The 23,377-nt window shown below is 37.8% G+C and overlaps 1 protein-coding gene across 2 annotated transcripts in view; it reads left to right on the top strand.

The window, feature by feature from the left end:
* The window catches only part of LOC150096468 (uncharacterized), a 470,709-nt gene extending 448,042 nt beyond the window's left edge, over window positions 1-22,667 (top strand). For both annotated transcript variants that reach the window (XM_090407965.1, XM_090407964.1), the window contains exon 12: window positions 22,045-22,667. In XM_090407965.1, the coding sequence (XP_090264091.1) occupies window positions 22,045-22,119 (75 nt within the window). In that variant the 3' untranslated portion in view covers window positions 22,120-22,667. The remainder of the gene's footprint in view (window positions 1-22,044) is intronic.
* The last annotated feature ends 710 nt before the right edge of the window (window positions 22,668-23,377 follow it).

Below are 23,377 nucleotides of genomic sequence, written 5' to 3'. Positions count from 1 at the left end.
CCATCCGTATTCTTGGGATTTTTTAAATCATCATTATTGATAAGATTAGGGTGGTTGATAAGAATTTCACAAGTTTGTACTCATGCCATGTTTTGGTGTGATCTAATGAACAGGTGCCTTTCCAGTAAATTCTGTGTAGAGTATTCAGACATGATTAGAATGGCCAGATTTACCATAGTTATTAAATTTATTGTCTCCTTTATGTTCATTTTTTTGTTCTGATAGGAATAGTGCATAGTTTCATCTATATAAAACATTGCAGGTACACTGAATATTGTATATCCTGGGGTGGGCCAGTGGACGAAGTGGATCATTGGAGGAGTTGAATGAGATCTTTAATTTGGCAGGAAGTTTAAAAGTGGCATTAAAGTTATATTTTTCTAGAATTCTGTTTATTTTATCTGATATCCCAGTAATGTATGGAATGGCTATAGTTACCACCTTAATGCCACTTTTAAACCTCCTGCCAATTTGAAGAACTTATTCAACCTCCTCCAGTGATCCACTTCCTCCACTGGCCCACCCTGGAATATCATATGTAGTGTATCTGCAATTTGCCTTATACAGGTGAAACTGGACACTCTATTCCTATCAGAAAAAAGAAACATAAATAACACATTAAATTTAATAACTATGGTAAATCTGGCCTTTATCATGCACTGAATACTCTACATAGAATTGACTGGAAAGATACCTGTTCATTAGATCACACCAAAACGTGAGATGAGTACAAATTTAAAGAGGCCTGTGAAATTCTTATCAATCACACTCTAACTGTAACAAATAATGATGGTTTAAAATTCCCAAGAATATGGTGGTCCATATTGTACCCACATAACCTTTATGATTTAAGATTTCATTTTGAATTATAATTAGGATGGATCTTAGCCTTAACACTGATGTTAAATTATTGATAAGGCCACCAATACTATTGGTGTATTAAAAGGATTAATATGAATTTGGTTTCTGATGATGTTATAATAATGGTTGATCAAATTATTGTCCCATTAGCATGTTAATGACCTTCATATGAAGGTTGAAATGTTGGGAAATTAAAATAATTATTCTCAACATGGTTCTAGTCAACATAATTTTATAGAAATGAACAGAGCTAACAAGGTGACATGAAAACTGAAGACAAAGATATTATGGATGTCTGGAGGAATTCATTTGAAAGACTGCTATATGAAACAAGCAGTGATAGCTTGATGGTAGAAAACACTCAACAGGAATACAATCGTGATTACATATCAATACTTGAAGGGAAAATGCCATCAGAAACCTGTGTGGAAATGCAGCTGGAGTAAATGACTAGAAATGATCAAATATATAGATATCTATAAAAGTATTACAGTGGCTACACTGCATAATTCAGAATTTGACCTTCTGGCTTGGCCAGAGGGCCAAATTCCAGGTGATTGTAGTAGAGAGCAGTGGAGCTCTCATCGTAGTAGTACCCATCTATAAAAAGTGAAATACAAGGATCTGTATTTAAGTTTTATAAATCTTGAAAAGTCATTTGACTATGTGCTAAGAGAAAAGCTGTTCAAAACACTAGTTATGTAATGTAAATGATACATTATATCAAGCAATGCATAGTTTATATTTGAGTTGTAAGTCAGCAGTTAGAATTGAAGGATGTAGTAAGATAGTTTGATGTCAAGTCAGGTGTAAGACAGGATGCATACTCTTTTCGCTGTTTATTCATCTTTGTTATGAATCTTAAGGAAGGAAAGGAAACCCGATAACAAACATGGACATGTTAATCTCAGCTACCTATTATTATAATTACAGCTATTATAGCCTGTTTTTGTTTAGGAGTGTCCCTTATTTTAAATATATTGGCTATTATTACTCAAAAAAGGGGGAGATGGGGTATATATATTTTAGAGCATTATGGGTGAGTACAGAAGGCAATTATAGCAGAATAAAGGAGGTGGAAAAATTTTGTACATACCTTGTTTGAATACTAAGATGTCTTCCAATTTCATGATCCTGCTGAAGGTTGTTTATAACAAGGGGGTGGGGGGTGTTTTGATGCTAGAAAAATAAATTTGGAAACCCGGGTTTTGTGTTAATAATATATATATAAATATATATATATATATAGTATTGTGTTTAGGGGCGCATATTGGGGGGGGGGAAGGGTTTACTTATGGGGAAACTGGGGCAGGGGTGAGCATTAACGGGGTGTGGACCGTTTCAGTCAACTGACCATCATCGGAATGAGTGCAGGGCTATGTCAAGACTGGAAGTTGAATCTGCCAAATAAGGGTGTTTGTTGTCGCTAAATGGCCAGAGGCGTGGCTTAATTTGTAAGTTCTGGATCGTCCATCATTCGGAAATTAGGTAGGGGCGGTGGACGTTGATTGAATTTTCATCGCATTTTATGGCAAAAGTTTCGGATATTCTAAGCATTGTCAGCTACCTACTTTATATAGATAGTGTTATATTTCAAAATAAATCTAGTACAAAACTACAGGATTTCCTAACTAAATTGAATAACTTTTGTAATCAATTCGTTATGCAAATCAGTAATAAAAAGACAGAATGGAAATTGGCAGAAACATTGAAAACATCAACTGCATTCCAAATCAAGACCCTACAGAACATGTAAAAATACTTCGCTATTTAGGAACAATTTTCAGCTGAGATGGCAAATTACTGTATTTTTTCATGTATAAGATGAACCCTTCTTTTTCGAACCCAAAATTAAGAAATCAATATTTTAAACATAAAACAGAACATATTTGATATTTTTTTTTAAATATTCAAAGTATATTTAGTAATTAGATAATATTTTTAAAATTCATTTTCAGGGCTAACTTGGTTCGTGTTCTCATGGCCAACCCCTTCTCTCCTCATGAAGTTGAAGCACCATTTTGCCTTTCCTGTGAAATCGACAATGTTCATTTCTCTTGCAAACCTTTTTGCCTCATATTGAATAAGCTTGGTTGACACACATATCCCACTCTGGCACTGCTCCATAATCCAAGTCTTAAGCTTCTGCTCCAAGTTTGGTCATTTTGCTGGTTTTCCTCTTTTTTTTTTTTTTCAAAAAAAAAGACTGTTCTTTTTTTTTTTTTTGGCATCTTTAGTAGTTGTTTTTTTCTCCACTGTCTAATCATATACTCAGTGGGAGGAGGTCCAAACTGTCTCTCTGAAGCTTTATTCCATGTTCTTTTGCATAATTAATGACTTTTAACTTGAATTTTGAAGAATATGATAATCTTTTTTTATTTTCGGATATTTTTATGGGCTAGTGCTCAAAATATTGTTAATGCATTAACTTACCCTGCCAACGACTTGCAGACATATGAATGTTTTCAGAGTTCTGATTGGTTTATTCAGAATCAGCCGCTAATGACATCAATTGACAGAGTTAACAAAGACTAGTGATTGGCAGAAGCCTGTTCACGGAGATAAGGTACCAGCAGTTTCGCCACGGCAACCGCGGGTCTCTCAACCAGTTAGCCCCCATATATAATTGGAGGTCTGGACTAAGGAGAATGGATGTCAATTTAATGTGGCAAAATGTATGGTTATACATTTTGGGGTGAAAAGATTAGCAGCAGTTTACTACATTGGTGGAACTGTACTCCAGGAAATTGATGAGGCACGAGATTTAGGAGTGTTGGTGGATAAGGAGTTAAAGTTTAGGGGGGGGGGGGGCACATTGCAAAAGTGGCCAAATCAGCTCATCAAATCACTTGGGTGCTGAAGAATACGTTGACAAGCAGAGACAAACATGTTATTGTTCCTCTGTATCGAGCCTTGATAAGACCCCATCTCGACTATTGTGCCCAGATTTGGTCACCTAGGTTTCTTCTTGATGGGGAGGAGGTTGAGAGGATCCAGAGGCGAGTGACTAAGATGATAGCAGGTCTGTGAAATGAACCTTATGAGAACAGGTTGAGGATTTGTGGGTTGCAAAAATTGGTTGATAGGCAGAGGAGATGAGATATGATTGAGACATTCAAATTACTGAAGGGTTTCTATAAAATTAATTCAGAAGATATTTTTGAGAACAGGGCCGGTTGTGGGAGGACTAGGGGACATCCATGGAAGCTGGGCAAGAGTGTGGTTAGTAAGGGTGTTAGAGCTGGGTTCTTTACTTTTAGAGTGGTGAATGAGTGGAATGAGCTGCCAGAGTCCATTGTGGTGGTTGCTGTGACAGTGAATGAGTTTAAGGCGAGGTATGATAGATACTGTATGAATGTCAAATAGTTGTGATGAAGTTTAGGGAGTAGATATAGTTAAATGTCAAATAGTTGTGATGAACATGATTTGGGGCCTCCCTCGATGAGTCTAAGGACTCCCTGGAGTTGCCTGTAATAATAATAATATAAGACGACCCCCAATTTTTGGTCTAAAAATTTTAGAAAAAAAGTATTGTCTTATACACAGAAAAATACGGTAAATATGGAAATCAGCAACAGAGTTAGCAAAGCTGGTATGGTAGGAAGTCAACTGAACAACTGTATATGGAAACATGCATGTTATTGTTTTACTGCATTACTTCAACCTTGGTATCACTTCTGGGAAGTGGCCCTTCCCACAATGCATCACATTATACATGTCTGTAAGGATATGTGCATTGCATTATGGGATACTAAGGCAATTGATATGAAGTCACCAGTCTCTATATACAAGTAGTCCAGTTGTGAAGTGATTTCACATGCAAACTTTGTTTGCTTGCGCTTGGCAAAGGATAAAACCAAGAATATAATTTCTTGGCATCTTTAATTTATTCAATTTCAATATGAATAAATTTATATGGGACAGGAGAGAAATTAGTCAAACACTAAAAAACTGTATACAAGATAGTGTTCAAACTAGTTTTAATTAAATCTGAGAACTGGGTTAGAAATAAAGTACTTGATCAAGGACTGGAGACCACAAATATGAGAGTTTCGGGAAAGAATGGAAAGAAATAGATGGCTTCACTGGCAGAATCATTAAAATTGAGGATATTAGGAAAGAACTTGCCATTGTTAGTATTCAGGAACGTGTTAGCAGAGCTAATCTCAGGTGGGGTGCGGTCACAACAGAATTGGAGAGGAAAGGTTAGCAAGTGTTCTTTGCCTGGATGATAGGGAAAAAAACTCAAAGGAAGGCCAAGATCTAAGTGGACTGAAACAGTGAGATGTGCATTAGAAGACAGAAACATAAGATCTGGTAATGTTGGAGTCTTGACAGATAACAGATTAATTTGGAAGAAAATTAATAGGAGTTTATAAGGATGTCACTATTTTCATGTTGTACTACAGTAATTTACTATTAAATTACTCTGGATTAGAAAAGGTTGTTGGAAGTTTTTTCACTTGGTTATACTATAAATTAAAGATACCAAGAAATTATATATTTGGTTTAATCCTTTATCCACGTGTAATTGCATCTGGAGTATTTTCAATACTGGGGCAACTCGAACTATTATAGAAGCTAATAACATCACATCACTTGCCTTACATACCTGTAAGGATATGTGCTTTGCATTATGGGATACTAAGGTCCTCCTCCACCATCTCCCTCCAGCTCTTCTTTGGCTGCCTGCGCTTCCTTCTCCCCTGCACATCCATCTGCATCACCTTTCTTCCCACATACTCTTCCTCTCTCCTCATCACATGACCAAACTATCTCAACCTTGCCTCCTGTATCTTTGCTCCTAAGTTCATAACTTTCACCATTCCCCTTCCATAGTCATTTCTCAGACGATCATTTCTGGTCACACCGCACATCTGCCTAAGCATCCTCATTTCCACTACCTCCATCCTGCTAATGTTACTTTTCCTCAGGGCCACAGTTTCCATAGTATATGTCACAGCTGGTTTCACTACTGTCCTGTAGATTTTGCCTTTTAGATTGATCGGCACCCTCTTATTGCATAGCACTGCAGCCATCTCTCTCCAGTTTCTCCATCCTGCTTGTATCCTGCATCCCACTTCCTTCTCAGCCTCACCATCCTCTTTCATTGTTGAACCTAAGTATCTAAAGTCACTGACCTTCCTGATAACATTTCCTTCCAGCTCCAAATCTGTCTCCTGGTTGCCATCCACTTTGCAACACATATACTCTGCCTTACTTCTGCTGTCTCATACCTCTCTCTTCCAGTACTTTTCTCCATCTTTCCAGTTTAGTTCCAGCTTCTTCTCTTGATTCTGCACACAGCATGATGTCATCTGCATACAACATAGTCCAATGCGTGTCTTCTCTCACCTCCTCCGTCACCACCTCCATCACAATATTAAACAGGAACGGACAATGTTGACCCATGATGCAAGCCAACTGTCACTAGAAAACTTTGTCTCTCCCAGGCAGGTCCGAATGCTTGTCTTCACATTTCTGTACATCTCCTGCACCAACCTGACATATTTCTCCAGTACCTTCTTTTCAGATGATCCTTTCTGGTCATCACACTGCACATCCACCTAAGCATTCTCATCTCCACTACTTCCATCCTGCTGATGTTATTATATAGACACTTCCAGACTTCTTGCCTTGGCACTCTATCATATGCTTTCTCTAGATCAATAAATACCAGATGTAGCTCCCGTTGTTTCTCTCGAAACTTTTCCATCATTTGCCATAATTCAAAGATAGCATCTTTCTTTGATCAACCAAGCATGAAGCCAAATTGCTCCTTTGCAATCTCCACCTCCTTCCTCAGTCTTCCATCAAGAACCCTCTCTAGAATTTTTCATTGTGTGGGACATCAACTTTATTCCTCTGTAATTCTTAGTCTTGTGCATCCCCCCTTTACTCTTGTAGATGGGGACAAGAGGCTCTATTCCTCGGGTATATTTTCCTGTTGACAAACTTTTATTAACAGGTCCCACAGCAGATCATTTCCCTCTTCCCTAGGTACCTTCCATGCCTCCACTGGGATCCTGTCAGGACCCACCAATTTTCCATTCTTCATCCTCTTTATGGCCTCCTTCACTTCCACTGTACTAATGTTCTGCACCATCCCTCTCATAACGCTCCCCATCTTCTCTGTGAGTCCTTCAAAGTATATTCTCCATCTGTTTCTTATATCCACATCCCTCCTTAATACTCTTCCTCCAGTCTTTTCTGCCTCACATTTACAATGTCCTTTGATGCCTTATTTCTACATTTTTCCAATCAATAAATCTTTCTCTGTCCTTCCTTTGTTTCTAATTGATCATAAAGGTCTTGATATGCCATGGCCTTCGCCTGTGCAACGACTCTCTTGGCTTCTCACTTTTTCTCTCTGTACTCCTCCCTGTCCTCTTCCACTCTTGACTCGTCCCACTTTTTCTTTGCCTTCCTCTTATCCATCACTTCTTCTTGTACATAATTATTCCACCACCAACTCTCCTTCTGCTCTCTAATCTTTCTGGATATTTCACCAAGCACCTCAATTGCACAGCTTAGAATTGCTTTTGAATTATGTCTCCACCAATCTTGTACACTTTCTAGTCCATCCGAAATCCTCTCTAACACCTTCCTCACACTCTCTTCTTTTAAGCAAAACCACTTAATTGTCTTCCTTCCATGGCTTCCAAAGGTTCTTATCTTTGACCTTATTTTAAAGTTTGTGCACACCAGCTGGTGTTGCTGTGCCACTTCTAAATGTTATCAAATGCTCTTACAGAAAAAGGAGTTCTCAATTGCCAGATCAAACGCTACTGCAAAGTCCAAAATCCTCTCTCCTTCCTGGTTTATCATTCCCACTCCATGGCTGCCATGCTCCCTTTCACAGTCCCTATTCTGTCTCCCTATGTGTCCGTTCAAGTCTCGTCCGTCAATTCATTTTCTTCCAGTTCCCTCATTTCTTCATCTGGCACATTCCAGAATTCATCTTTCTCTTCTGTTGTACAGCCAACATATGGGGCATATACACATAAGACGACCAGTTGCTCTTCTCCAAGACCCAGTTTCATTTGCATGATCCTGTTGTTCCTCCTGCCCACTTTCAGTACTTTGCCCTTCATTCTGCCACACACCACAATTCTGACACCATTTCTTCCCTCTTTATTCGCTCCAGAGTAGAATAATTTATACCCGTCTCCTAGTTCCTTCACCTTATACATGGAACAATAAAAATGGATAACAGAGGACACATTATTATTATTAAAAAAAAAAAATTATTAATGATGTGTGATTAAACTCAACTATGTCTTATAGTAAGAGGCAGTCAATCTGTTCAGATCTGATTGATGAGTAAGGCTTCGTCGTTTCTTTTAAACTAAAGATGTAAATGATGAAGTAAGCATGTTTCAGACCATAGGATACTGTGGTTGGTATAAATTCCATTGTGTGCAAGACCAGATTTCTCAGATTTTTTATTGTTGAAAACTTATTGATGTACAGTAGGAGTTCTTGCACTCTTTTCTCCACTGAATGTTCAGTTTCTCTGAAGTACAAAAGGTGACAGTAACATGGAACTTGTTAGGTGCCAGGAAGAGCCCAAAGGAATCATTTATCCATAGAAGATGGGAACATGACAATCATGTGTTGCAAGGAATAAACATAGCCACTAGATTATACTTTTTAAGGGGCCTAGTGATTGAAAATATCTGGAAAATTCTCTTCATCTGCTCTCACAAGCCCTTCTGTTGGACATAGCGAAATTATTTGACTTTTTTGTCATCTGCACAAGTTGTTTTATTTGTTAGAACTATTATTGCACAGGCACCTCCATGGAGTCCTAACACTCATTGTGTGAGACCCAAACTTTTAACACAATATCTATCATACCTCTCCTGGAATCCATTAACAGACAAAGCAGTCACAGCTGACTCAGACAACCCATTCCATTCATTCACCACTCCCCAAGCTTGTCCTCACACCCTTGCTAACCACAGAAGTTGAAGGGATCTCATTCAGTCCACACTCATCCCAACTTTTATCTAAAATATTTAGAAGAAATCATTTTCTGATCCATACAGCCTCAGCCTTGATTTGTTACCTAAATGTCTTTGCCATTTGACCCCACAATGAAGATAAATTAAACTGCTTTTGTAGCCAACATAAAACAGTCTATATCCATGAATTAATTTCATGATGGAAATAGAAAATGAGAACAAACTAGTTTCCTAGACATCCTATTCTCCCTCTCCTCTTCAGGCAAACGAATTGCCTCCATTTATCAAGAACTTACCTTTACTTGACACTATATTGAACAGCAATCTGCTCAGCAACCTTTTCAGAAGATTGGAATTATAAACGTTTTCTTACATCACGATAATATTATATGCTCTAAACCTCAACAGCTACAGTAAGAATTACTTGCGTTCAAATGTTAATGCATCTCAGTGGTTTTTAGAATGGCCTATACAACATATTTGTGATTCCTAAAAGAGTGTTCAAACAACAGTGAAACAGTACAAAGGGTTCTTATCACATACGTTTCTGGCATCTTGGAAGCAATCAGTAGAATTCTTAAAAAGTATAGTACAGTGGCTATATTCATTCCTTACATCATAGTTCCCATCTTCTAAAATTCCCTTCATGCCAGAAAGAGCCAGAGAAGATAAATGATCTCTTATCGACAAGGCTATAATAATAGATATACAAGAAAACAAAACAATGCTTAGAATATCGGAAACGACAGCCATAAAATGTGACAAAAACTCAATAAACGTGCACTGGCCCTACATAATCTCCAAGAGTTGGAAGCTCCATAACATAAAAATTAGGTCACAACTCCGACCAATAGGAAACAACACAGATACACCAAAGACAGAAACATCAAGCCGGCATGACAGAGCCTCCACTTCCCCCACGAGCTCTGAAGATGACGCACTGTCGAAACGGCTCACACCCGGTTACTCCCACCCCTGATCTTATCCCATCATATCCTTCCCCTTCCCCAAAAATTTCTATTTTCATCTCCTCCCAAAGCATTCTCTGCCCACCTTTTATAATAAAAAAAAAACTGGGTTTTTCAAAAAAGTTCACATATCCCTTGTCTCACCAATAATTCTCCCACATCTCTCTCTCTCTACTCCCACATTTTCCAATTCCCCCTTCCTTTCGATCACACTTCCTTCCTTTAATAGCAAATGAATGTATATTGCCACATGCCGGGATGCCACTGAATAAGAAGACAACCATCAGTTTACGGAAAAGTCGCCCCTCGCATTTTGCCCCCTGTAGATAATGAGTAGGCTACAAATAAGTAAATAAATAGTCAACTCTCGATAACTCGAATTTTTATTGAAGTCCCAGCCCCTTTAGTGGAGATTCAATGTTAGACTCTCTTGATTACTCGAACTGAACTTCCGATAACAAATTTTCAAAATTACATTCGTGTACAAATTGTCACGTAGCTTTTAAACTAATTTCTCCCCTTTCATATGTCTTCAGGGTTCTGTTTCCATTGAAGTATTAACTGGAACTTTTAATCCTTTCACAATGGAAAGAATAGATACTCAACCATGAGGGCGATAGTCACGTGGTTAGTGATGGACATGGGGGGGGTTGACAGCGCACGTTTGCTGTTTTCACCGCCTCGTTATTGGAGGTGCATCGTGTGAATAAGCTGGGCATCACAGGCAGTGCAATATCTACATATTATTTTTGCATCTTGATTGATTAATCCTGTGTGTATAATGGCAAAAAGTGTTCCGTCAATAACAGGCAAAAGAAAATTGGTAGATGATGCCAGCCACATTTACGTGTTTTCAAAGAGAACTGTAGATGAACAACATGGAATCTGGATTTGTGAAAAATGTTCCACCTGCAAAGGGCCTGTTTGGACAGAGGGTTTGAAAGGCCCAGTTGTGAAAGTTGTAACTAAACATAACCATGCAGCTCAAGCTGCAAGGTCGGAAGCATTGCAATTGATTGGTCAAATACGGCAACACGCAACAACCACAAATGAATGGCCACAGGAAATTGTTGCATCAGTAATTGCAGAGGCCCATGCCAATGTTATGGCATTACTTCCTAAAAAGGATTCACTTAAACGAACCATTCGCCACGTTCGATGCAACAATGGTACTTCTGCTTTACCGAGCAATCTCCAGGACCTAGTAATTCCACAAAATTATCAAGAAATTATTATCTGTGCCAATGTACAACAGTTTTTGATGTATTATTCTCAGGACGAACTGCTCCCGGGTCGCATGCTTATTTTTTCTACTAGTAACAATCTTCAGTTATTAGCGCGTAGCCAGGAGTAGTTTTCTGATGCAACTTTTAGCACAGTACCCATGCATTTCCAGCAGCTTTATACAATTCATGTGATTCAATTCAATGCAGTTATTTCAGTGGGCTACGCGCTTCTGCCAAACAAAACTCGAGCCACATACGTCAAGTTGCTTCAAGAAGTTAAAAATCTACAACGGGTCTCCAACCCCAGCGACTTATGAGAGATTTCGAACAAAGTGCCATTGAAGCCTTCCAACAAGAATTTCCTGGTATTGTAAATACTGATTGTTTTTTTTCATCTTTCCCAAAGCATTTTGGCAAAAGGTACAGAATGAAGGTTTAAAAGCTTGATATGAACAAGACCACGAATTTGCTCGTTGGATTCGAATGATTCCGGCACTGGCATTTATTCCTCCTGCTAACGTTATTCAAGTATTTGAAGATTTAGTTGAAGCTGATGACTTCCCCATTGAAGCTGTGGTGATTGAAAACTACTTTGAAGATAAATATATTGGAAGAAGACAACGGAGAGGCCAGCAATTACCCATTTTTGCCATCGAATTGTGGAATGTTTACACACGAACACTGAATGATCAGCAATGTACCAAAACGGTGTGGAGGGGTGGGGTGGGATTTCAGGAAACTTGTGCTACTTTATTCCCAAATATTTACTGATTCATCGATTCTTTAAAGAAACAACAAGAGCTGCACAATTTCGGAATTACACAACTAATTGCCGGTAATTCAGGCAAGCAAAGAAACAAGAAGTATGCTGCAATTTCTGCTAGAATCAAAACAATAATCCAAGATTTTCAAAATCTTAATGTAATTGATTACCTTAGAGGCATTGCATACAACTTCAAGTTTTAAACACTAATAATGTGCATTTATTCTATTAAAACAAAATAAATTAGAATTATTAAAAAATTAGGTGTATTATTTACATTTTTATAGCTTACTCATTATCTACACAGGTCGAAATATTGGGGGCGACTTTTCTGGATCCCCAACCATCAACATCCTACAAAGGCATGTCTGAATTATTCCTCCTATATCTGTCTATATAAAACATCAGTAATGCCATAAAATTTGAGTAAAAAGCCAATGACATTAAAAAAGGAGCACTCCTAAACAGAAAGAGGCTAAATAGCCATAAAAATAATATTTGCTTAGAGAAGTAACATAAGATTTTCCCAGAAATAATACCTATTATTCATTCTTTTCCTTATGTCAGCATGTTAGCCCATGCGCTATAGGCTAACATATCATCTAGTTCCATGGCTATATTGTTCATCTTCATAAATTCTCTACTGGGATGATACACTCTTGCAAAGTGATCAATTAGCAGCTCAACTATATCTTCTGTTTCTGTCATCTTCCTGCCATCAGCATTGATTAAAGTCATCCTTCCATAATCATGCATCCATTTACTTGCTACATAGCAAAAAAAAACTCTGTTGAATTTATTTTGTATTGCTCAAGAACATGCTGCTCAGCTTTTTATGTTTTACTAAAGGGCTGTCGATGCACAATACATAGCCTCTTGCAGTTTATTCTTCCACACCTTTCTGCAGTATAGCCTGTTTACACAGCGGGCTTTAGTGAACCTGACAAGTATTTACACTGCAAAAATCTAAATTCCCTAGATGGAAGAAATGCTGACTCTAGGTAGTAGATGTCTTTCATCACATAGTGAATCACCACCTTGCTTATTAGAGACCTGAAATGACTATAGCCATATTTGGTCACTACAGCAAGGACTCTGGTTTCTGCCACCTCCTTTACCACATGCAGGAAGAGTGATACTCTCAATGACATACCAATCACACTGTAGGGGGCCCTGGATCCTCCCACATTCAAGAGTACAGCAGTAAAACTGTTCTGAAGGCCAGCCACTGCTTAGTGCCCAGGACTGAACCAGTTAGTTACGAATCTGGAGGCTTCCCGATCAGCTAGCATCAAATTCTGCAGCAACATATTTTACCAGTGTGTGACTAGAGGGAGACCAAGTTCCCTCGAAATAAGCAATATGTTTGTGAGTCTGTCACCTATCACTGCATGCCTGATCACAACCCAAAGAAATTATTTTACTCTGGATCACAATTTTGTTCACAAAAAATAGTTTAAAAAAAAAATCATTAAAAAGAAATCCAACCAAAAAAAAAAAAACCCAAGCAACCCATTAACATTAAAAGAAAAGAAAAGTTTCCTCATCCACTTCACCAGCATCCATGGCCTAAACAGCAATATAAATAATGTACACCACTACCTGCAGTCATCTAAACCAGAATTACTATCAGAACCCCAACTGGTAACCTCTACAACCACTAGAAACCTTAACTGCCGAAAACTATACATTACACAGTTCTTTCTGCCACCAGGACAAGCACTTGTGCATGCATCAGAACTAAAATACCATTCCAGAGACTGCAAAACCTCAAATCCCACTATTTGCCCTACTTTCGCTCAAAATTTTCCTACCACATCAACCTGCAATATCATATGTTTTCTGTATTGCTTTCTAAACTCCTTTAATCACTCTTACCTCTTCAACTGTCTCTCTCTCTCTCTCTCTCTCTCTCTGTAAAGCTTGACAGTCTAAATACCCTCGTAGTGAGGTCATTCTGCTTGAGGACTTCAACGTCTATAGCTCATTGGCTTCCCCTCTCCAGTTTCACGAGCCAATCAAGCTGGGATGCCGAAGTATTTGCTATTAGCAATGACTTGACACAGCTCATCAATCTCCCTACTAGAACACCTGACAAGCCCCTGCAATGTGCCAACACACATGACCGCTTCGCTTCCAAGCCTTGGTTCTGAAAAAACTGTGCCAGTGCAGTAAAAGATAAACCACTGCTTACCACAAATGGCTCAAGGCCAAAACTCCAGCTGCTCACTGTGCATATCCTTCAGCTTGCAACTGCTGTAAAAGGATCATCATTACATCTAAATCAGCCATTAAAAGGACCGAATGCTGCAATCTCACTTCTGCTAAAATGGCAGTCACTCCTTCTGGTGGGGTTATGCTTAACTGACGAGGCTATAGATCTTGGAGTTATGGTAGATAGAACGGTGAAGTTCAAAGGCCACAAAACAAAAATTGCAAGTACTACTTGGAGGATAAATGTGATGTTAAAATGAACATTGAACATTAACCTCCTTATTAGGCACTGTTATGCAAGGATATGGAAGTCATTTTGCCTCTTTACAAAGCCTTGATATGACTGCACCTGGACCTGTGGGCAGATTTGGCTAGAAAGGGATAAAGAAGCTGTGTAACAGCTGCAAAGAATAGTCACAAAGATGATACCATGATTATGGAATGTAGATTATGAAGCTAGATTGAGAACATGTGGACTGCAAACACTGGTAGACAGAAGAAAGTGGTGTGATGTGATACAGGTCTATAAACGTTTTGAGAGGGTGTTATAGGATATCTGCTTATAAAAAATTTTTATTATATGGAAAAGAAACTATACATAAGTTATATACACTAAATTTGGTCAGATGTTCCTCCACTATCTTGCATAATCAACTGCTCTTTCTGTTCAGGATATAAGATCCTCTTTTGTGCAAGGTGATTGAAGCAGGGGGGCAAGAAAGAAGGTGTTCCATGGACTGGGTTGCTCCACACTCACAATTATCTGATCCAGTGGGGTAGCCCCATTTGATGAGGTTTTGTTTGCAGCATCCTATCATTTGTAGTCTGTTAAGGCTTTTCCAAGTATTCCAGTCCAAGTGGGCACCACTTGGAAGATTTTCAGCTGTTGGAATACCAGTATTATTCACAGAGTATAGTGCAAACCATTGTTGAAGTCTTGTCTCTGGAGGGTTTTTAGGTGGTTGAATCGTTGCTAGAAAGCCAATGTTAGGATCTTAGTTTTTGGGACACTGTAGTTGCCAAATGGTGGGTGGCACTTATCGTTCATTTGTTTGCTTCTATCATCAGCTGAGAATCCAGATCTTCAAATTGAAGGGGGGGGGGGGGTGCAATACTAGCCAAAGTATATAGGTCTCGTTTTCAAAGATGTTTTTCATACATAGATGCATGTACTGTACATGCAAAGTAATACAATATAGTGTATCAACATTTTTTTCTGATTGAATTTTCATGTGGTTTGTCTTTTCAGTAAACAAAAGGATAACAAAAATTTTCTTTATTTAGGCAGTAAATTTATTAATATTCATATGGAAGATATTAATAACCACTAATGCGTGCATCTTTGATGCATGTCAACTCTAGTCACGTGACCCTGTAAGATCTCTCCCAATAGTCTTTTTTTTATGCGACTCCAACCTATAATAGATTACTACTACCATGGATGGGTTACGGATTTTTCTACTGTGGGCGTGGATGTTTACGATCACAAATATCCATGCCCACAGCAAGATTCAAACCTGCACCCTGTTGGATGGAGAGCCTACCAGGCCATATCAGGAAAATCTGATATAAGTACTAAAAAAGAAGGAACCTGGATTAAGGGACAATGAAATATAGGAATGTTGAATAAGAACATGCTGCACATGTACCTAGAACTTGGGGCCAACCAGATGGCTGTACTTTACCAGATACCAGCCAACTAGCCATCTAACTAACAAACAAGGTGCCATATCTGATATGAAGACATCCAGTATTCATGCCACGAAAGCCATTTCAGATTCTGACATTTTTATATATTCCTATAGCTACAACTTTACAGTATGCTGGTGTTTGGTGCACCTGTATAGTGGTTGTATTCTGCTATGGATAAGAGCAGTTATAATTCAATGTAATATACATTATTTCCACACATTACAAATATATACTGGAATTCCATTAGGGGGCATGTGGATGGTAGGACTACGTTTGAAGAGCTACGAAAGATAACGCTATTTTTTTAGAACTAAATAACTTATCAGTTTAATAATTGTGCCAGAATTATAGTATATTGCAGAGTTAATCTGTTTAGCATAAATCATCATCATCATCATCAAATTCCTGCCATGTACCCTCAAGGGGTGTACAGGATATGACAGTACTACATGAAAAAATTACATCATTACTAACTTCCTATCTACAATTTTCCTCCAAATCAGTCTGTTACTTGTCAAGACTCCAACATTATCAGATCTTATATTTCTATCGTCTAAGGCACTTTGTACCGTATCAATCCACCTATATCTTGGTCTTCCTCTGGGTCGTTTTCCTGCCAACCTGGCAGAGAACACTTGTTTTGCTAATCTTTCCTCTCCCATTCTATTTAAGTGACCATACCACCTGAGATTAGCTCTGCTAACGCATTCCTGGATGCTGACAATGTCAAGTTCTTTCCTAATATCCTCATTTTTAATATGATATTGCCATTGATGCCATCTGTTCACGCCTCTAATCTTTCTCAGGACTCTCATATCTGCGGTCTCTAGTCTTTGGTCAAGTGTTTTACTTCTGACCCAACTCTCAGATCCGTAAGTTAAAACTGGTTTGAACACTGTCTTGTATACAGCTAATTTAGTGTTCCGACTAATTTCGTTCTTATTCCATATGAATTTATTCAATTGACTTCCCACCATACCAGCTTTGTTGATTCTGTTGTCTATTTCTATATTTACTTTACCATCTTCAGTAAAAATCATGCCTAAGTAGCTGAAATGTTTTACTTGTTCCACAGGTTCTCCATTCACAACACAGTTGACATTTTCAATGATTCTGCCTATTTTCATTGTCTTTGTCTTTTTAATGCTGACCTTCATACCATATCTATTACAACAGCTATTCAATTTAGTCAGAGAATCTTGCAGACTTGTAGCAGATTTATTTAGAAGTATAACATCATCTGCATAAAGCAAAGAGCTGACATTAACATCTCCAATTTTGATATCAGGTTTAATACCACATTCCTTCATAATGTGATCCATATAGATAATGAATAACAGAGGGGATAATGTACATCCTTGTCTCACACCAGATTTAACATTAAACCATCTTCCTGTACTTCCTTCAATTCTAACTGCTGACTTACAACTCAAATACAGACTAAGTATTGCCTGATATAATGGCCCATTGACACCATATAACTGCAGCATATTGAATAGCTTCTCTCTCTCTTGGCACCTTGTCATATGCCTTTTCCAAATCGACAAAACGTAAATACAGATCTTTGTTATATTCCCATGCTTTCTCGACTATTTGTCGTAAAGTGAAGATCTAATCCTGACAGCCTCTATTTGGCCTGAATCCAGCTTGTTCTTCACCAAGCTTTTCTTCCACAATTCTTCTCAACCGTTTCTCAAGTATACTTGCATATATCTTGCCAGGAACACTCAGTAGGGAAATACCTCTGTAATTCTCACATTCAGTTTTATTTCCCTTTTTATATATGGGTACTATGAGAGCTCTACTCCAATCATCGGGAATTCGTCCCTCTGTCCAGGCTTTCTGAACTATGCAGTGCAGCCACTGTAAGACTCTTATACCACCATACTTCAGCATTTCTGGTCGAATATCATCTACTCCTGCTGCCTTTCCACATTTCAAGCCTTTGATGGCTTTTTATGATGTTTAGCATAAAAAGTGTTTTAATTAGTGTTAAATTAGTATTTTCATAAGATACAATAGATACGTAGTGTAGCACATGGCACTAATGAGAAGAAAGACAGTGGCATCCAAATCATTGTTTAAAAAATTTAACCAAGGAGAGTTCGTTCAGTGTAACGTCTGCAGGATGTATGCTTTTCTGAGAGCGGCTGGAGTTTGCTTCAATAATGATAGTGGTGGGAAAGTGAGGATTTGAAGTGTGTCTCAGGTCGCGAGATTGATGTAGTAGATGAAAGTCAGAATGTGATAGAAAATAGTGCCAGATGGTATTGAGAGTGGTGTTGAGAGTGAAAGTAAAAGTGCAGAGCGAGAGAATGGTTTGACTGATAAAAAAAAAAATGAAGAGTTAGTTGCAATGAGGGAGATTGCATGGTTGCGCAGAGTGATACATAGGGCGAAGTGGCAGCTGGAGTGATTACAAAATTGTTTATTGAGTGCATCAGCTAACGGAATAAAGGGGAAAGAAAATTCCGATTGGATCAATCATCCAATGATAGATTTTCAAAAACATTGGATGTGGTGGTTTACAATTGGGAGTGTAAGAAAAATGAAGGAGCAAGTGTTGTACGGTGATTCAGTGGTAAGAGGTGTAATAGATGAGAGTTTGACAAAATCATACTTTTTGGGTGCGAAAATTATGGATGTAAGTGAGGCTATTAGAAGCCAAAACCAGAGGGTGAAAGAATTGATAGTAGTGGCAGGAACGAATGATTTAAAAGGTGAAAAATTTGCTATGAGAGAGGACTTGAAGGAATTACTAGAGGTAGCAAAAAAAAGAGTGAGAGAGAATTAAGATAGTAAGTCTGTTGCCATGGTATGACAGACAAGAGTTGAGAAGGAGGGCCATAATTGCAAATGACTCTATGCGCAGGTTATGAGGAGGATGTAGTAGATGAAAGCCAGAATGTGATAGAAAATATTGATATGATAGGAATTTGCAATGTAGTGCCAGATAGTATTGAGAGCAGTGTTGAAAGTGAGAGTGAAAGTAAAAGCACAGAGCGAGAGAATGGTTTGACTGATAAAAAAAATGAAGAGTTAGTTGCAACTCTTTGCGCAGATTATGCAGAAGGAGTGGTGTGGAGTTTGATGGGCGAAAGGACTTATAAAAGATTGATGGTTTGCATGTGAATGGATTTGGTGTGCAGAGACTGGAAAAAGTGTTGCTGAATAAAGTGAAAGTGGAGTGCAGAATCAGGGAAACTTGAGCTATTGGGGAGAGAGTGGATATGCAGACATCAGTGAGGCAGTTGAGTGTAAGAATGTGTATAATATGCCCGAGCTAGTACGAAGGACAACAAATCAAAATGGGATAGTTAGTATAAGGCATCAAGATAGGGGTGGGACCAATAGGCTTCTGCACTTCATGTATACAAAAAGGAAGAATTTTTAGCCTTGGTGGGCTCTTCCTGGCCACAGGTTATTAGCATTAGTGAGACATGGCTGACGGAAGATGATATAGCTAGTGGGATAGAATGTGATAGGGTATAGTGTGTTCAGGAGGGACAGAGAGAAAAAAATGGGGGGAGGAGTGTTATTGATGATAGCTGATGAACTTCAGCCAAGGAGAACAGAAGTTGAACCTCAGGATAGTGAAAAGAGCACATTTGAGGCTATTTGGTATGAGATTGAGACTAGCAGAACAAAATATACAGTTGGGTGCTCCTATAGACCAGGTGATGGAATAGATGGATACTATGCATAAGCAAATAGACACAATGAGTGGAAGAAGGATAATTATTATGGGAATTTCAACTATGGTAACATTGATTGGAAGGAGGATAGGACACTTGGGAGGAAGGAATTGTATTTTATGCAGTTATTAAGGGATAATTACCTGAGACAGCATGTAATGGATTATACTAGGGGTTCGAGAGTGCTTGACCCAGTAATTGCATCTGAGAATTTGACTGTATTGAATATGACCACATTGCCACCAATTGGTGAGAGTGATCATAAGGTCTTGTGGCTAAATGCGTGGAATTTTCAATTAAGACAGGGTATATGTGGAATTATTGAGCTGGTAAGTATGACAAGTTTAGGAGATTGCTTGGTTTAGTGCCATAGCATGCAAAACTGCAAGGGCTGGAGTTGATAGTGCATGGGAAGCGGTAAAGGAGCATTTGAAAGAGGTAATGGCTGACTGTATACCTAGAGTCCTAATAGTAAATCAAGTAGGGGTTAAATGGATGAATAACACCATTAAACTTGAGCTGCAAAAAAAGAAACAACTGTGGAGGAAATTTAAAGAGAAAGGTGACCTGCAGGCACACGAACAATATAAAGCAAAGGCCAGAAGGGTAATGAGTGTGGTAAGAAAAGCAAAAGCAAATTATGAAAGGAAATTAGCCATGCAAGCTAAAGAGAATCCCAAACAGTTTTTTCGATATGCTGCAAGTAAAAGAAAAAATGTATATGGCAGAATGATTTTGAGGAATGCTGATGGTAGGGAGGTAACTGAATTAGTTGATATAGTGGAATTACTGAGCAAGCACTTTGCAAGAGTATATCATCCAGGTGGTGACATTGCAGAAATGAAGGAACCAATAGCTTATACGGGAATTGAGGTGAATAGTATATTACAAAACCTTAATGTGAATACATCTGTGGGATTGGATGGTATATCAGCTCGGGTCTTACGTGAAGCAACTAAAGAATTGTCAGTGCACTTGACCATTTTGTTTAATTTAAGTTTCGGGTCTGGGTTTGTACCCAGGGGGTGAAAAGAGGGGAAAATAGTTCGACTGCATAAAGGAGGTTCCAAGACTGCTGTTGCAAATTACCGACCAATCAGCATATCAGGAGTAGTTGTCAAGGTTTTGGAGAAATTAGTCAAGAAAAAAATACAGGAATGGATAGATGAAAATGGGATACTGTATGGGGGACAGCATGGTTTTGTGAAGGGTAGATCATGCCTCAGTAACTTGCTCACGTTTTATAACACAGTGATGGCTGAAGGGTTTCTTCTTGATGATGAGGAAGTGGAGAGGATCCAGAGACGAGTGACCAAGATGATAGCAGGTCTATGGAATGAACCTTATGAGAACAGGTTGAAGATTTGTGGGTTGCAGAAATTGGTTGATAGGTGGAAAAGGGGTGATATGCTTGAGACATTTAAATTACTGAAGGGTTTCTATAAGATTAATTCAGAGGATATTTTTCAGAACAGGACTGGTGGTGGGAGGACTAGCAGCCATCCATGTAAACTGGGCAAGAGTGTGGTTAGCAAGGGTGTTAGAACTAGGTGTTTTACTTGGAGAGTGGTGAATGTGTGGAATAAGCTGCCAGAGTCTGCTGTGGGTGCAATGACTGTGAATGAGTGCAAGGCAAAGTATGATAGATACTGCGTGGATGTTGAATAGTTGTTCTTGACATGATGTTTAGGGCCTCCTTTGATGAGTCTAAGGACTCCTTTGAGTTGCCCGTAGTAATAATAATATATATATATATATATATATATATATATATATGTAGAAAGTATTTTACCTTGGGTATAATAAATGTTAAAAAAAAATTTTAACATGTGTATATATATATATACAGTAAAGAAAGTTGTAATTTATGTTGACTTCACATAAATAATTGCTATTCAGCCAGTATGGTATTTATTGCATATAACTGATCTTGGAGGGGAGGGAGAAATAAAACTCTATGTCTCATGTTTTATTACTACATCTGTATAAATCATCTTTCAGGATGAAGCATTTTCTTTCATACTTGTATGGAGAATCAGATTCACATATGAAAGTGCACACTATTTGCATCACCTAACTGTCTTCATATTTATGGTCAAACAATCTTCTTGTTTTGGCACGTTTTTTTATTTGATTACCAAATTTTTTTCTTGGTTGTTGTGATATTCTTTAACAGTGATGATGATATGTCCATAATTCCAAACAACTCATGAAAAAAAAAAAAACGTGCCGTGATGATTGTGTATGGAACCTACTGCTCTGTAGCATGACCAATAGAATAACTAATGTCATTTATCTATCAGGACCTTAGGTTCAAATACTATGTGGACTTCTCATCTGAACATTATGTAACAAGTGCAAAAAAAAAAAAATCTGCAGAATAACGCATACTCAGGACTTTAACTGTTAGCATAGGCGATAATAGCACCTAAGTAGGAAGACTGGATATATCATGTGGATTACTGTATGTATGTATGTACCTTTATTTCTAATGTAGGTTGTGTTCTTAATACAGTATTAAAAATTGCTTAAGGAGAAACAGACAAACAAAAAAAGCTGTTAAAAGATTTCATGCTTATTTTTCAATAAATTAAATTTCAATATCATATACTGAAAAAAACTAAATATTTTGACATTTTGTGTTTATTTTTTCTTTAGGATAATCTTGATGGTGAAGAAAGGAATCTGCGAAATCATGATAAAGAGGAAGGTGTTATGGTGGCTCCTAAGTGACTGATATGTGATAATTTGGCTTCCTTAGAGTCTGTAGAGAAAGTTTCACAAGAACAAGTGCTAATTACTTTAATAAGTTGAGGCACCTCCTTAAAGATTACCAAATGGGATGTGCAGTGAACTGTGTACACTCACGAGTGCCTTTCTTTGGAAGATTCTGGGTTCACTGATTCATCTTGTATTATTTCGTTATGTGAATCACATTTTGTGTTTGAAACTGATATCTTTTACTTACAATCAGGATATTCAATATATCAGAGAAATGAAGTACTTTTAATAGTCACTACTTTTCAGAAAAGTGAAATAGCTGAAACTGACACAGTCATTTAAAACTTCTTTTATTTTTGGGAGGTATAGCCTTGGAATTGTAAGGCTGATATAGTTTTGAAATGCAGATATAGAAAATAATATCTTTGTGAATTAATCAACATAACTGCTTGCTTTTTGTGCAAGTTGTAAGGAACAGAGAAATTTAATTTGCAAAAAAGAAAATCACATGAATTTTACTTTGTTGTATATAATTAAGAAATATATCTTTCAATACTATTTTTCTTCATGATTGACACATTTTGTCGAAGTAATTCTGATGGAATTATCTGAAATTTTTGAAATTTATTTTGAATTTTACTGATACAGTAGATGAGTAAAATGCATTAATGGATACTTTGTAAATAAGGTATAGAATCAGCCTTCACCAAAAAGAACAACAATATTAATAAATAAAAAGAATATTAACAAACTAAATAAATAAGGAATCATAGAATTTCTACTGGATCTCTGAAAATAGGTATGCCAAACTGACTACCTATAGTATGTTAAATATACTATAGAATATTTTATATTAAATATAAATTAAGTATAATAAATATACAGTTGATTGTTGCTATAGGCCATGGAGTTCCACACATGATCTGGAAGACATGCATTGCCAAATTACTACAGTGAGTACAGGTCGAGTGATTATTATGAGAGACTTCAACTATGGAGACAGACTGAAAGGAACAAAGATCACATGGCAGAAAGGAAATAGAATTTATACACCTGCTGAGAGATAATTACTTAAGGCAGCATTTGATGGAGAGGACTAGGGTGGGAGAGTATTGGACCTGGTCATAGGATCAGAAGAGCTATCCAAGGTGACCACATTGCCTCCAATTGGTGAAAGTGACCATGTGGTCTTGACTTGGGAGATTGTAAAACAGGAATATTCTCTCAAGAAGGGATATTTGTTGAATTACAAGGCAGGTGATCGACATGC

This window comes from Typopeltis vanoorti, chromosome 18 (assembly GCF_054136105.1).
Source record: "Typopeltis vanoorti isolate ZY-2024b chromosome 18, IOZ_Tvanoo_1.0, whole genome shotgun sequence".
Taxonomy (NCBI): Eukaryota; Metazoa; Arthropoda; class Arachnida; order Uropygi; family Thelyphonidae; genus Typopeltis; species Typopeltis vanoorti.
Note: the sequence above shows the minus strand (reverse complement) of the source record. Positions and strands in the feature narration are given on the sequence as shown.